The sequence below is a fragment of the Corvus brachyrhynchos genome, unplaced genomic scaffold (assembly GCF_000691975.1).
Source record: "Corvus brachyrhynchos isolate BGI_N302 unplaced genomic scaffold, ASM69197v1 scaffold119, whole genome shotgun sequence".
NCBI lineage: Eukaryota > Metazoa > Chordata > Aves > Passeriformes > Corvidae > Corvus > Corvus brachyrhynchos.
In genome coordinates, this window is record NW_008240054.1 from 741,701 (window position 1) to 756,545 (window position 14,845).

Sequence of the window (14,845 nt, forward strand, 5' to 3'; positions counted from 1 at the left end):
AAAAGCTGCTCTCCGTGGAGGCATCCCACGGGAACGTCACCTCCCAAACCCCTGCAGTTCCTGGGACACGTCCCTCGCTCCGCCAGCACCGCGCCCTGCTGGCACACACCGTGACCCTGGGCCACGAGGACCCCGTCAAAGCTCACAGATGGGTGGTGGCTGAGAAACCCTCCAGAGAAATCAGGTGAAATCCAGAAATCCAGGATGGGGAGGGGCTCTGGCACGGGGTGTCCAGAGCAGCTGTGGCTGCCCTGTCCCTGGAAGTGTCCAAGGCCAGGTTGGACAGGGCTTGGAGCACCCTGGGACAGCAGAAGGTGTCCCTGCCCATGGCAGGGGGGTGGCACTCTGAATGTCCTTAAGGTCCCTTCCAAACCAAACCACTCCAGGCTCCTATGAAAACCTGGCCAGGTGTGTTTAAAACGGGAGATCCACCACCACTTATTGTCATCACACAGCTTTAAAAATGGCAACCTGGCACATATCCTTAGCAAACATTTGTTTTTCCTTTAAACAGTGTGTTTGGAGAAGATGACAAGCAACGGGGTTATTGGGAAGTGATGCCAAGCTCTGCATTCCCTGAAGGAATGTTCCATCCTTTCTGTCCCTGATCCTGCAGCCACTGAGTCATTGCACCAACAAAAAATATTCATAAAAATAAAGGGACAGTGCTGTTCTTAGGCTCCTCTCACCCAGAGCTTGGGAAACGGCTTTACAGGAATGAGAGATGTGGCCCTTCAGGAAAGGTCACATGGCCCAAAATCAATGAGCCTAATTAAAAGCCTGAGCTAAATTGGTGTGGAACCCACAGCGAGAGTTCAGCCCCTCACCCACCTCATCCAGCTTGGTCTGGTGACACGGGAAGGAGAAGGTGAAGCCAAGGGGGAGTTTCTTGTCTTTGATTTGCAGCTTGTCCAGGAAGTTGGCCAAACACTCAGCAATGTGGTCGAAAAGCTGGAAGAAGGTAAAGAGTGGGACCTCAGCTGGCTGCCCACTCGGAGGGGACGCTGTGCCCACATCCCTGCCCACCCTCACTCATCGCCGCGCTGGCTGCCAGGAGCTCCCAGCACAAGATCCAGCAGGATCCCCTGGCCCAGGCAGTGACGGGATGGCCACTCCTGCTCCAGCCCCAGGACACATCAGGGACTCTCCCAGGACCCACCTGCACCCCACTGCCACGCATGAGCTCCTCGGGGATGGCGTAGATCTGGTTCTCCATCTCCACCTTCTGCAGCCCGTTGTCCGACACCTTCACCCTCAGCACGCGGAAGTTGGTGCCACCAAGGTCCAGCGCCAGGAAATCCCCATCCTCTGTGGGATCAGGACAAGGACAACCCGTTAACTCGGAGGGTCCTCTGTCCACACCACGCCAGAGCCCTGAGGTAACCAGCCCCCTCCCAGGTACAAGGATAAGGTCTGATTTTTTTAATATATTTCATTATTTTATTCATTACTATATTTTTTGGTATTTTATTGGAGCAGTCACTGTATTCCCTGCCCCTCCTCTGCCCCCTGGCACCCCACAGCCAATGGAGGATCAATACACCATCACTGAGCCAGATCCAGATGCCTTGGGGAGGGAGGATAAATCCCACCAGCCCAGCCCGGAAAAGCCCATGCCCAAACCAACAGGGATGCCAGGGAAGATGAGCTCAAGCCTCAGGTGTTGGGATTTGGTTAGAGGATCAGGGACATGGATCATTGATAGAATTATGGGATCAATAAAAGAACTATACAAGCAATAGGCCTGCAAGCAAAAGGCCTGTGTGTGAGAAAAACTCTCCATGAGAAAATCTCTGTGTGAAAAAAACAGGGCTGGGAACAAAAAGGGAGTTTTGAAGATTTACAGCTGTGTGGATAAGACCTGGAGAGGGGGAGGTGAACTCTGAATTCTTTTAATCATAACATAACTGTAGAAGCTTGTCAATGTAAGTCCAATTATGTAGAAGCAGAAATTCGCTTTGATAAGTTTTAAGCCACTTAAGAGTTACCAAGCTGGTATTCTATAGAAGTGCCTCTGGATTGCTAATAAACGGAGCTTGCTCTTATCAACCACATTGGTTTGGGACTGCAATTTCTCCCCCCGCCGGAGTCGTCGGACTCTTTTTCATTTCCAACACTCAGGCTCCAAAAGGAAGAAGGCAGCGAGCCACTCCTGACCCTACTGATGCTTGTGGAAGCTCCTAAACCTCCATCCTCAGGGGTTAAACCCTGATGGCAGCTGTGGCAACACTGGAGCTCGGCTAAGTTCTTGATATACTCAAAAGACCCTCGTGTTCAGGTTCAGCCTCCCCAGCCCGGGCCGAGCTCGCTGCCCTGCGAATCCCAGGAATCCCGCACTCTCCCGGCATGCAGCTGCAACACGGGACATGGCAGCAGGAAACCAGGGAGGGAGAAGCTCCAAAAGCCCTCTGGGCCCTCACTGCTGCCTTCCCCAGGAGAGCTGGGACCCGGCTTCTGGCAAGGGGAGCCCCAAGGGCTGAGCCCGGAGTGTCCCCTCGCGTTTGTTTTCAAGGCAGCTCGCTGCACTCGGGAGCCGGGCAGCGGGAAAAGCGCCCAGCTGGCTGTTTTAGTGGGGAGAGGGCCGGGGAAAGCCCTCTATCAGCACTGTTGGAGTCCTGAATGCATTAAATGTGCTGTGCTGGCTCCCCTGGGCCGATCCCGGCGCCCGGGGGCCGCTTTGTGCGGTACAAAGGGGCCACAGTTGGAACAAAACCCGCGGGTCATTAGTATGCACACGCCAGTGTGCATCTCCAGTGACTCCAGCTGAAAAGGCAGCTCTGGTCCCAGCCCGTGGGGCTCCATCTGGCCTGGCGGCTTTCCTGGGCTGACCCTCCGAGGGCTCGGGGCGAGGGAACGGGGCACGGGAGCGACTGGGAGCTGGAGCAGCTCTATAGAGGTGGAAAAGGGCCATGGAAAGCAGTTGCTGCGCTCCAAGGAGATGAGGAATGAATGAGAGGGCTCCAAGGTCATGTGTGGCTGCAGCGGGATCGGAGATGGGGATGGAGAATGGGGAGGGCACTTGGGGGGCCAGGACATCACCGAAAGAGGGGTCAGTGCATTACCCAAGAGGGGTCAGGGCATCCCATCCCCCCAGGGGGGTCAGAGCACAGAGCCATCAGAGCCCTGAGCTCCTGCGCTGCCTCAGTCCATCCCTGGGTGCTCCTTTCTCCTCCTCCCCTTGACCCTTTGCAGTGATGAGCTTTAGGCCAGTTTGGCAGCTCATTTCGCAGCCTGTCTGCCAGCCACGGGGCATGCCATGGCCACGGTGGCTCTTCACATTTGGAAAACACACCAGGAAAACCTTGGAGAAGCTCCCGACTGCCCCGCTGTCCCTGGTGAGCCCACCATGGGCACCACCCTCAGCCACAGCAGGGCAGAGCTGGATGTGGTGCCCGGCTGGGCAGCGCTGGCACCGCGTCCTGCCCTTCACACGGGTCACTGTGCTCCCGCTTCCCTGGCCATCGGCACTGAGGCCGTTCTGCTCATTAGCAGAGCATGGAGAACACCTCAGGGGGGCTGATAAATGTGCCAGGGATAAGGGCACTGGAGCCAAGAGGGTCACAGGTTGCTGAACTCCTTGGAGGTAACGCAGGGAACCCAGGAGGATCCCAAAAAAGGGGCTGAGGAGCCCGGATGGGGCCGTCCTTCTGTCCTGCCCAGCCTCACACACCTGGTGCTTTGGCCAAGCCACCCCGTGGGGTTCATGGCCCCGGAGCCGTGTGGGACCAGCTCTGCTCTGCCCTCACCACGGAGCCCCAGCGGGACCCAAACACCGCCCAACACCCCCTCAGCACCACAGGAGGAGCACAAGCATTTCGGGGGGAATTCCTGGGTGGATCAGCCTAGCAGGAGGAAAAAGGCAGCAAACTCTCCCTTGGAAAATTCCCAGCCATCCTGGGAACGCGTGATAGGCTCCATGGGCCGGCACCAGCTCTGGGCACTGCCCCCCATTTGGGCTCCCAGGTCCTGTGATAAGGTATCAGTGCTGGTGCTGAGCCCACAGGCCAAACAGGGAGGGCAAACACAGAGCCCTGATTCCAGGGGCTGTTTGCCCTCGGCAAAGGGTGAGAGTTGAGTGCCTGGAAAACCCGCTGTGCTCCTGGGAAGAGCAGGCAGGGCAGAGCAGCGTGGCCAGGGGACCAGGGCAGCGAGTGTGGGATCACGTCCCAGCACCTCAGAGATCCCTCCTCGAGGCTTCCAGCCAACCGCAATTCCGCTGCGTAGGAATCCTCCGGCAAATCGGATTAATGAAAAATAAGAGGAAGAGGAAGGGCTGGGAGACACAGACTCCAGGGAGATGCAGGAGAAGGTGGAGGCACAGACTCCAGCACTTCCCACTGCCACGCCCTGGCAGGCCCTCCCTCCTTCCAGCTAATTCATGGAATCATGGAATGGTTGGGGTTGGAAGGGACCCTAAGGACCTTTCAGTTCCACTCCCCTGCCCTTTCACTGGACTAGGCCCTATGGCCCATCCAGCCTGGCCTTGAACACTTCAGGGATGGGGCAGACATGGCTTCTTTGGGAAACTTTGCTGGGAATGCAGTAAATCCCCAACCACGGGACTTTGGACATGAAAACAGCAATTTTTGTCAAGCCTTTGAAGCCTGTGTGCCACATGAGCTGGTTTTCCTGCAGAGGAAGGTTATTGGCAGGAGCTGAGCCCACCAGCCAAGGGAAAGGTGTTGCCAAGAGCCATCCTTCAGATTTCCAGGGATTTGACCCCCAAGTCCTGCAGCATCCTCCTGAAAGCTCCTGGCTGGGGTTATCAGCTGCTGGGGCTTAACAGAGGATGCACCACAAGATCCTTGTGTCAATACCAGTGTGGAAGAGGAAACCTGGTGACCCCAGAAAAGCCTGGAAAAACCAGGAATGGAGCAGGGAGGAGGGTGTTGGTTGCACTGAGCAGGGAGAGCCCTTGGGAGAGACACGGGGGGCTCCAAGGAGAAGCTTATTTGGGATCCCTATCACCTCGCTGCCAGCACGGCATGGTGGTGTTCCAGTGGGTGCCAGAGCTGAGCAAAGCAAGGAAAGTTGTTTTTAGAAGAGTTTCTGCTTCCAAAGCAGAATTCCCCCCTCTTATCACACCACACTGGAATGGCAAAGGCACCGAGAGCCGGGAGCCAGGGCTGTGTTTTGGCTTAACCTGCAGATGTGACCTTGTATTTCCATAAGCGCCTCTCATCCTCCTGGATCCCGGGAGCTGCGCATTAAACGGGGTCTAATCCCAGAGCAGAGCCATGGGTGCTGCAGCGGGGGACAGGGATGGACACGGGTGCTGCAGGAGGAGGGGAGGGAGGACGGAGACACTCCACAGGAGGGTGGTTGGGAGCCCTGAGGCACCAGCACTGGGTCGGAGCAGGGCAGGAGCAGAGGAACAACACGACCTTGGACTGGGAGCAGCTGCTGCTGCCTGGGGACAGTGGGAGCAGGGCTTGGTGCCCAGCCCAGGCCAGACTTTGCCCAGGAGCTTTAAAAAGAGGGAAGAAGGAAGGACGTAGCCCTGGGCATTGAGCTCCTCCCAAGCTGTTGCCACACCATCTGTGCCAGGACACCAAGCCCCCAACCCTGACGTGCCACCTTCCAGCCCCCTCTCCAAAACCCAAGAGACACTGATGCCACTCAGAGGCTGGATCCAGCTCGAGCTGGACAGGGAATCCCAGCTTAGTTCCCTGGGATTTGCTCAAAACTCCCACATTTTCCAGCCCCCCTGGGCAGCTGCAGTGCTGTGACTGCCCCAGCATCCCTCTCATGTGACATTTTCCATGCTGCTGTTCCCCTTTTCTCCCTCCCCCGGGTGAAAAATGCCAGCTGGGACACTGGAGAAGCTGGATACAGGGAAGGGTGCCAAGGATCTGTCTTGTAAGGGCATGGGGAGGGACTGCTCCTTCTCCTGACAGCGGGTCAGGGTGCTGGAAGTGCTGACACATGCTCCACCAGCACCCAGCACCTTTGGCTGCACCAGTTCCCATGCCCAGGGGCGGCTCCTGGCTATCCCTGTAATTAAAAATATTCTCCAACATTTAAATAGATTGGAATCTCGATCCTGGGGCAGGCAGCCAGGTCCAGCTTTTGGGTGTAGGTGCAGGTGGAGGGGCTGAGATCAGGGGATGCTTTAAGGATTAGAGGGGCTCATAAGGAAGGTGGAGACAGACTTTTAGCAGGGGTGTAGTGAGAGGACACGGGAATGGTTTTGAACTGAAAAAGGGGAGATTTAAGTTGGATATTATTAGGAAGGAATTCCTGCCTGTGAGGGGGGTGAGGCCCTGGCACAGGGTGCCCAGAGCAGCTGGGGCTGCCCCTGGATCCCTGGCAGTGCCCAAGGCCAGGCTGGACAGGGCTTGGAGCAGCCTGGGACAGTGGAAGGTGTCCCTGCCCATGGCAGGGGTGGCACTGGATGGGCTTTAAGGTCCCTTCCAACCCAAACCATTCCATGATTCCTGTTTCTCCCCAGGGACACGGGAGATGCCACCACCATCCCCAGACTCACTGAGACATTACCAGCAAACACCCAGCAGTGCCCAGTGCTGCAGAGACCTTCTGTCACCAACTCCCTGGCAGGAAGGTGCAGCAAGGGGAGTCAGGCTCTGCTCCCAGGGAACAGGGACAGGACAAGAGGAAACGGCCTCAAGATGTGCCAAGGGAGGTTCAGGTTGGATACTGGGGAAATTCCTTCATGGAAAGGGCTGTCCAGCCCTGGCACAGACTGCCCAGGGCCCTGGTGGAGTCCCCATCCCTGCAGGGATTTAACAGCTGTGTGGATGTGGCCCTTGGGGACATGGGTTAGTGGTGGCCTTGGCAGTGCTGGGGAGTGGCTGGATTTGACCAATGTAGAGGCTTTCCCAGCCCAAACCATTCCATGATTCTCTGATTCTGTGGTTCCGTGGTTCCATGGTTCTGTCACTTCTGTCCCTGCCTCCAGGGAGTGGACAGCCAGCAGCCATCAGGGATTTGGGCTCTGTCCCTCTTCGTCCACCTCTCTGCTGGTGACAGCAGCCTCTGCCACTGAGGGTTCGCACAGATCCCTGTGTAGGTGCCAGCACCAGAGCAGCCCCAACTCCAAGCAACTCCATCCAACACAGCCAACCATCCCTGGGGCCCTTTCCAGGGCTGCTGCCAGCCCAGGTGTGGAACTGGAGCAGCCTCAGCTGCTCAGAGCTCTGTCCCTCCTTCCCTTCAGCAGCCAGGACTGCTCCAAGCACTTGGTGGGCCCCAGGTACACTGAGGGCAAGGGGTGATTCCCGCAGGGATGGAGACAAGCTCCTTCCCAAAACAGCGGGCTGGGAGAGGGAACAAGGAGCTTTCCCCCATGGATGCCTGAGGGAGCAGCTCTTTGGGCTGAGGAGGATGTGCCTGGCCGGAGCGTGCCGAGGGCAGCGCGGCCCGGCCGGCACGGGGAGGGGCAGAAACGCCCCACCGCGAGCACTGGGCAAAAACGAAATCGGAGGGGCCGGACCCGTGACTGTCTCTGTCCTGCCAGCAAGGGCACGCGAGGGCGGCTTCCCTCCCTCCCTCCCTCCCTCCCTCCTCCCTCCCGCCAGCAGCAGCTGGGAGCCCCTCCAGTCCCAGCACAGCGTGGGGAATGAGGCCTGTCCCCACCCTCAGCCTGAGCAGGACGAAGCCCCAAGGACCAGCAGTGAAGGTGGCCGTGGGTGCCATCCCTGTTTTGGCAGTGCCAGGAGGACGGGTGTCCCCAGCCTTCCCTCTGCTCTCCCAGGAGCATCTCCTGTCCCACAGTACCTGTCCCGTCTGGGGTGGACCTGACGAAGGTGGGCAGCATCTTCACGGAGGCAGTGGGGTTGGTCTCTGCTCCCAGCCCCTTCTCCATCTCCTTCTCGAAACGCTGGGACACCTCCAGGAGGGTCTCATCGGAGAGCCGCATGTGGTACAGGTACTTGTCGATCTGAAAGGTGGAGATAAAGCCCAAAGGTCAGGTGGAGGGCTGGGGACGTGGGCACAGGCCCCACAACAGGCTCAGGACAGCGTCCAGCCCCTCCCACAGCTGCTGGGGGTGACACGAGGAGCAGGAGCAGGTTCTGACCCATCCCAAAGGGCAGGACATGGCAGCACCAGCACAGGGACAGCACTGCTGGAACAGCTCATCCCAGGCATCACCCACCACTGCCCTGCCCCTCTCTCCAAGGAGCTCACCAAATGCCCCCCCTCCCCAGGCTGCTGCCAGCTTGGGAAGGCCGAACCACAAGTTGCTCCTGATGCTCCACAGCATCTTCCCACTCAGTCACCTACAGACACCCAAACAGGTTGCTACAGAAGCAGGAATTCAAACTCAGGAGTGAGTCAGGAGGTCGGCAGTGGAGGTTTTCCAGGTGCAAAGCCCTTCCCATTCCACGGCATCAACGCATCTTGACCTTGACCCCCGGGGCCTCTTCCTACACCGCGGATGCTCATCAGGAATCCACTGCCCTGTCATTTCTCCACTGCTGAGATCACCTCAAGAACCAAGAGCTACTCAACACCCTCAAGCAAACCACACTGGAGTGACAGAAGTGGGAGCTGGAGTGACACAAGTGGGTGCCATGGCCGGAGAGGGAAGAAATCCACCCCCCATTCCTGGAAATCGTTACACCCTTGAGCTGGGGATATGGAGAAGCCCTTTTATAAATGGCATCAAAGCACCTTGTCTTGCCTGGGAAAGGCATGGAAAAGCTCCTCCCCGAGCCATGCATCAGCACCGCGCGTGTCCGTGCAGCCTGGCCGGAGCAGGCAGCAGGAGAGGCCAACACTGCCCGGTCCAAAATGATGCCCTGTTTCAATTAGCTTCACTTAAAATTAATTAAAGGGCAGCTGCAAGCCCTGAGAAGTCAAGAGGAAAACTCCACCCCGCGCGCTCACCTGTCTGCAGGCACGTAACACCGGGTCACCGGAACCCGGGCTCGGATTGTGCTTTATGGGGCTACGCTGGAGGAAATGGGCATTTTGTGGGTGCCTAATTGCAGCCGCCCCAGCGTGACCTCGCTCACGGATGTGCCATCCAACCCTGGGCTGGACACAACAGCCCTGCTGCGGTTTTGGCTGCCTGTGTCTCAGGCTCAGGATGCTCCAGCGCATCCTTTTTTCCCCACCCTGAGTTCTGCTGGAAATTCGGGAGCTGAGATCCCTTTGGCGAGGTCAGAGGATGGAGGAAAGCCCGGCCCAGCACATTCCAGGAGTGATGCTGCATCCCCTGGGGAGCTGCATCCTCTGGTGTGATGGGTAAAACCTCCTCCCCCTTTCTCCTGGTGCTTTCAGCTTCTGCCCAAAATCAGGAGCTGGAAGACCAGGTAGACACGAGGGAAAGGCCAAGGAGACGGAAACCTGGAGATTTCCTGGTACCAGTTGTTTACCAGCCTCTCCTTATCCAGCCCAGCAGCAGGAAGTCAAACACTCTCCTCCCTCCCCTCCTGTTTGCCTTCACCCGCTGAAAATTCCCTCCTGTGTGCTGACTCTGGTTACTGGCACCAGTAACCAGTTAACTGGTCAAGAGGTGCCTCTGGGGCTGGAGCTCACCTCCGTGCCAGCCCCAGGGTAGGAAACCTCTCCTTGAGCTGCGCCAAGGGTTATCAGTCAACACCATTGACCCAGGACAGAGGGTCCTCACCCCAGAGAAGCCGGGTGCTTTGGGAGCTCAGCTGCTCCTCAGCAGTGAAGACCCCTCACCCAAAAATCCCAGCAAAAGGAAACCATCCCGAGGCTTCACCTCCTTCCCCAGGACAGGCACCGCTTGGCACGTCCCCCATGTCCTCCAGCTCCAGCGTACCAAGAATAACCCTCAGCCCGAGGAACATAGTGACCTCCCTCTAATCTCCAAAGCCCTTTAAAACCTGGATCATCTTCTCCCAACGTAGTTATCACCCCACTTGGCAGCTAAGGCAGGTCAGGGCATGCAGCAGGACATTCCTTCCCCATTGAAACCACCCTGGCTGTGTCTTGTCCCCCCAAGGAAGAGCCACGGCCACTGTCATTCCCAAAGCTTCCCAGCCCTGTGGCCCAGCTCGTTATTCCGAGCACCCCTCAAATTGTTACAAAGATGGGATAAAACAGGGGGAATTCAGCCTGCAGCACTGGGGTCTGAGCATCTTTCAAGACAAAACACCTTCTCAGCTGCTTAATGTTTTTGAAGATCATGGAATAGTTCAGGTCAGATTGCCAATTCCAAACAAATAAAGTCACTAGGTTAGTATCCTGAAGGGGGCAATTGAATTCCTGGAAAGTTTCCAGCCTAAATAATAGTGTTTCCTGGAGGAAATCTAAACAATCTGAAGGGAGAAGGAAGGGATGGAAGCTGGGCAGCGCTGGGCATACCCCAGCCCAGGACATCGTGTTAAAGCTCCGGATCACGGAGTAGCTGTGGGTGTAATGAGCTCAATGCCACGTTTTTGAACCAAACCCCAGCAAATCCTCATCTCCTGGCTCAAGGCTGTCTCCAAGGCTCAGCTCGTTTCCACGCCGGATGCTGGAGAGGTGCCCAGGGTCGCCTGTCCCGGCTGCACGGCCACCGCTGGGAAAGGTCCGCCCGCCCCGCAACTGAGGAAACCTCAACTTGCCCAATTTTTGCTGCTGTGTGACCTGAGCTGAGCAAAGCCGAGCTGAGCTTAAAGCAACCCAAAAAACAGCTTTTGATTTCCAAACTCATGGCTCTGGTGCCAGCACTGCAGCTGGACACTGTTCTACTCCTCAAGACTCCTCTGAAAGAGCCCGGACACCAAGGGATCAGTGCTGTAGAAATATTAATTAGACTTCAAATAACTGAATTCCAAGTCAATGCCATTATCCATAGAAAAGAGTTGGGGCTGTTCAGCCTGGACAAGAGAAGGCTCCAGGGAGAGCTCAGAGCCCCTTGCAGGGCCTAAAGGGGCTCCAGGAGAGCTGCAGAGGGACTGGGGGCAAGGCATGGAGGGACAGGACACAGGGAACGGCTTCCCACTGCCAGAGGGCAGGGCTGGATGGGATATTGGGAAGGAATTCCTCCCTGTGAGGGTGGGCAGGCCCTGGCACAGGGTGCCCAGAGCAGCTGTGGCTGCCCCTGGATCCCTGGGAGCATCCCAGGCCAGGTTGGATGGGGCTTGGAGCAACCTGGGACAGTGGAAGGTGTCCCTGCCCATGGCAGGGCTGGCACTGGATGGGCTTTAAGGTCCCTTCCAACCCAAACCATTCCAGGGTTCTAAGAGTTCCTTGGCTCATACGCTGCCCCTGCAGGGACCCTGGGGACCCTCTCCCCATCTCCCCATCACTCAGGGACACGGGCCAGGGCTGCTGTGGCCGCTGGAAGCTGCAGCGCGACGGCGCTTCCGGCACTGCACCAGCGCTTCCTGCCCAGCGGGAAGGGGAAGGGCCCGGGGAGCTTTGTTCCTGTGCAATAAGGTCCCAGATACATCTTTCCCATTAATGACCTCAGGTTCCGAGAAAGGGAAGTTGTTTGCCTTTTGTTTTCGTTTTACTCTGAATCCTTTTCCAGAGCCACGTGGCTGCCAAGACCTGGCGCGGGAGCACGTGTTTGCAATCCCCCAGCATCCTCCCGCTGTACTTTTCAGCTGGATGTGACTAATTCCAGCAGCTTTTTGAGCAAAAGCAGAACACTGGCAGAGGGTGGCTGCTTTCTGGGCTAGATTCTTTACCTTTTTGGCAAAAAAGCCAAACATTTGCTGTGTGTGAGATGACAGAGGAATGTTCCCATCTGGGGAAGGCTGGAACACCCCAAACCCACAGCACGCACTGTCACCCCTGGCTCCAGCAACATTTTTGCTGGGAATTACATTGTCTTTAAATTACTTCCCTCCCTACCCCAGTTTTTAACTTCAAGCACACTGTCCCTGAAGTTTTAGGGAATGCTGACTCTCTCCCCGCTTCTCTGGGAGGGGGATGCTGTGCAAGCACCAGCTGTGCTCCCACCCCACCCGAATCTGTGGTGGGACGTGACGAATTCGGGGAAAGCGAGGCAGAGGGAGCAGCAGAGGCTGCAGGGTGAAGGCCTCCAGCACTGGGAAGGTTTTATTCCCTGTTCCATGTCCTCGGTCCCTGCGCTCCCCATGCCTGTCCCTGTTTCCCACCCCAGGTGACTCAGCGCAGGGAACCGGCTCCCCCCCCCCCCCCCCCCCCCCCCAGGGGTGATGCTGGGCTGCACCCACCCTCCCCAGCCCTGGCCCTGGTGGCACCCACGTCCTTCAGCTCCTCCACGCCGAATCCAAGCCCACGTGCCCTCCCCGCCATGGCCAAGCCTCGGATGACACACGCCCGGAGTCATCCCGAACCCGGGTGAGTCAGATGTTTCCTGCTCTGCCGGTTCCTCCCCATCCTCACCCCCAGGACAGCAGCTGGATCCACGCTGGAGGTGGAGCTGGGCACCCACGGTGAGGAAGTGACACCACGGAGCACCCACCGACCCATCCTCAGGTGACCCTGCTGCCCCCCAGCCCCACAAAAACCCAGCTCAACCAGGGAAGTGCTCTGCCTCCCAGTTCTGGAACTGGAGACATCCAACTGCTCCTGTCTCCCACCGGCCCTCGAGGCACCACCCTGCCACTCGTCCTCCTTCTCCCCCATGTTGAACCCAGAAGGTCTTCGGGGCAGAGATGCCACTTGGATGTTGGATGGCAAAGCCTCACTGGCCCCAAGAATCCCCCCCGGATGGTGGGAGCATCCCACTGCGGAGGGGAAACTGAGGCTGGGTAGCTCTGATGAGGTGGAGAGGTGCGAGGGGACACAGGACAGTTTCCCAAAGGTGGGAAAAGCTGTCCCGACATTGACCTTGGCTTCTGCCGTTGACTTCGGCAGCCTCAAGGGAAGCTGTTAAGTTGGTTTTCCAGGAATTTGCCACAGGTGCCCCTCCCATATCCAGAGAGCCAGCCAGGGAGGAATCAGCCGGGTAAAACTAATCCCTTGGCAAAGGAAAAATAAAAAAAAAAACCAAACCCGAGGACAACCTGCCCCTGCTTGGGAACGGCCACAAATGCAGGAAAACCAATTCCATCCCCAGATTTTCCCTTTTGAAGGGGGATGGGGAAGAAGAGACGCTCAGCTCCCACTCCCATGGCATGACGAGGCTGAGGGAGCAGGAAGCCCAGTGTGAGCCGGCACATCCCAAGGGAACGCAGGTCAGCGGCGGCAGACTTTCAAGCTGGGATCTCAAAGGACGCTGCTGAGGTTAATTAAAGTTTGCACAATCCCTTGGGGGTTAGATAAGTCTGGACAACCCACTTTCCAAGCAGGAAAAGGGCAGGAGCTGGGGATGAAGGTAATGTGCCCCCAGATGAGTGGCAGAGCAGGTAAAGCTGCTCCATGGCAAGAATGGGAAGAAAAATCCAATTTTTGAGGCTATTTTCAAGGCTTTGAGGTGGACACAAACCACAGCTATTGGAAAAGGCACTTTTTAACCCCAGCTGAGCTCCTTTTCTCCCTGATCCAAAGGGAAAACAAAAAAACCAACCCCAACCCAACTACCAGGCTACCACCTGCAATCTTTTTCCCCCAGATTTTGTCTCAAGTAGGGGGTTTGATAGAAAGACCCAACCAAATAAATCGCAGCTTTCCAAGAATTTCACCGCCTCCATCAACCCATGCTTTTCCCTTTGCATGGAGAGATTTATAAACCAGGAATAATTTTGACACCCAGGGTGGAAGCAGCCAGGTCGGACAGCTGGCTTCTCCCCCCTCTCCCCTTCCCTGAGCCGAGCTGAGCTCCGTGCTCTCTCCCAGCTTTGCCTCACTGGGAGGATTCACAGGAATGTGTTTAAAAATATCCCAGAGAAATCCAGTTGTGGAGGCGGCCGGGAGGGCAGTGCCATCTCCCACAGCATCCCGAGCTCCGGCCGGCAGCTCCTGGATATTTTTTTTTCTCCCTCACATCTCAACAACTTTTTTAATTTGGGTTTTGGAGCCGGGAGGGAAACGAAGCCGGTTCCTGAGGCTTCGCACACCCTTCTCCCAGTGGGTAAGGAAGGCGAATTCCTTCATCCAAGCTTTCCCTCTCCATTATTCCAGGCTCCCGATAAGGAAGGCGTGAGCAGCCCGGAGCCCGGAGCCGGGCTGTGCCGCTGGCCTATTTCTGCTCGGGTTACACAACCCCTTCCCGTGGATTTGGCTGTTGCACAACCCCGGGGCCACTGGCGAGCGGAGGGAGAAGCCGAGCCCGTATTTCCTTACGGATCGCTTTGCGTTGGGAAGTTTTCCCTGCACTTTGTTGGGTTGGGGTTGGTTTTTTGTTGTTGTCGCTTTTTTTTTTTCATGTTCTCCCTCGATTTCCTTCCTATTTAACACCGGCGAAGGGCCAACGTGGCAGGTTTCACTTCCCCGGTGTCATCTCCAGGGTTAGCCCAGGTCTCTCCAAGCATTTCCCTCATTTTTTATGGCGATATTTGCAAATCCCGACCACCTCACACTCAGATCAGCAAATCCGGACCAGTTCCCAGTGTCAGGGATCACAGATGAGATCCTCTGCCCCGTTCCCACATGCCAGCAGAGCCCTGCAGGAAGAGCCTGAGCCTCCGCACTCTCTCCCATCCAGCATGTTTTCTCCAGGAATAGTTTATTAAGCCCAGCCTAAGCGCTGTCCCGGCCAGACAAAGGCCGGCTGCTCCCCCAGCCATGGGAGAGCAGAACACTCGAGCTTTCCCGGTGCCTGAACTCAGGAACGAGGGGTGACCAACACTCCACGCATCCCAACGGGACGCTGCTGCTTGGGGCTGCAGTCTGGGAACAGGCTCGGGGAGCTCAGGACCCCGAAATTAGGGATTCAGACCCCCAAAATGAAGGGAACGGAAGACAGGAAGGTGTTTTCCATCGCTGTCAGTGCAGGGATGGGGGGACACGCGCGGTTTGGGGTGGGGGGGCAGAAGTGGGGAACAGGACCCGA

General features: G+C 57.1%; 1 protein-coding gene across 1 annotated transcript in view; it reads right to left on the minus strand.

Annotated features, from left to right (window-relative positions):
* The window catches only part of HK2 (hexokinase 2), a 35,200-nt gene that overhangs the window by 12,920 nt on the left and 7,435 nt on the right, over positions 1 to 14,845 (minus strand). Inside the window, exons 2-4 of the mRNA XM_008641592.2 lie at positions 7,738 to 7,900; positions 1,160 to 1,308; positions 832 to 951 (exon numbers count right to left, since the gene is read on the minus strand). Of these exons, the coding sequence (XP_008639814.2) occupies positions 832 to 951; positions 1,160 to 1,308; positions 7,738 to 7,900 (432 nt within the window). The remainder of the gene's footprint in view (positions 1 to 831; positions 952 to 1,159; positions 1,309 to 7,737; positions 7,901 to 14,845) is intronic.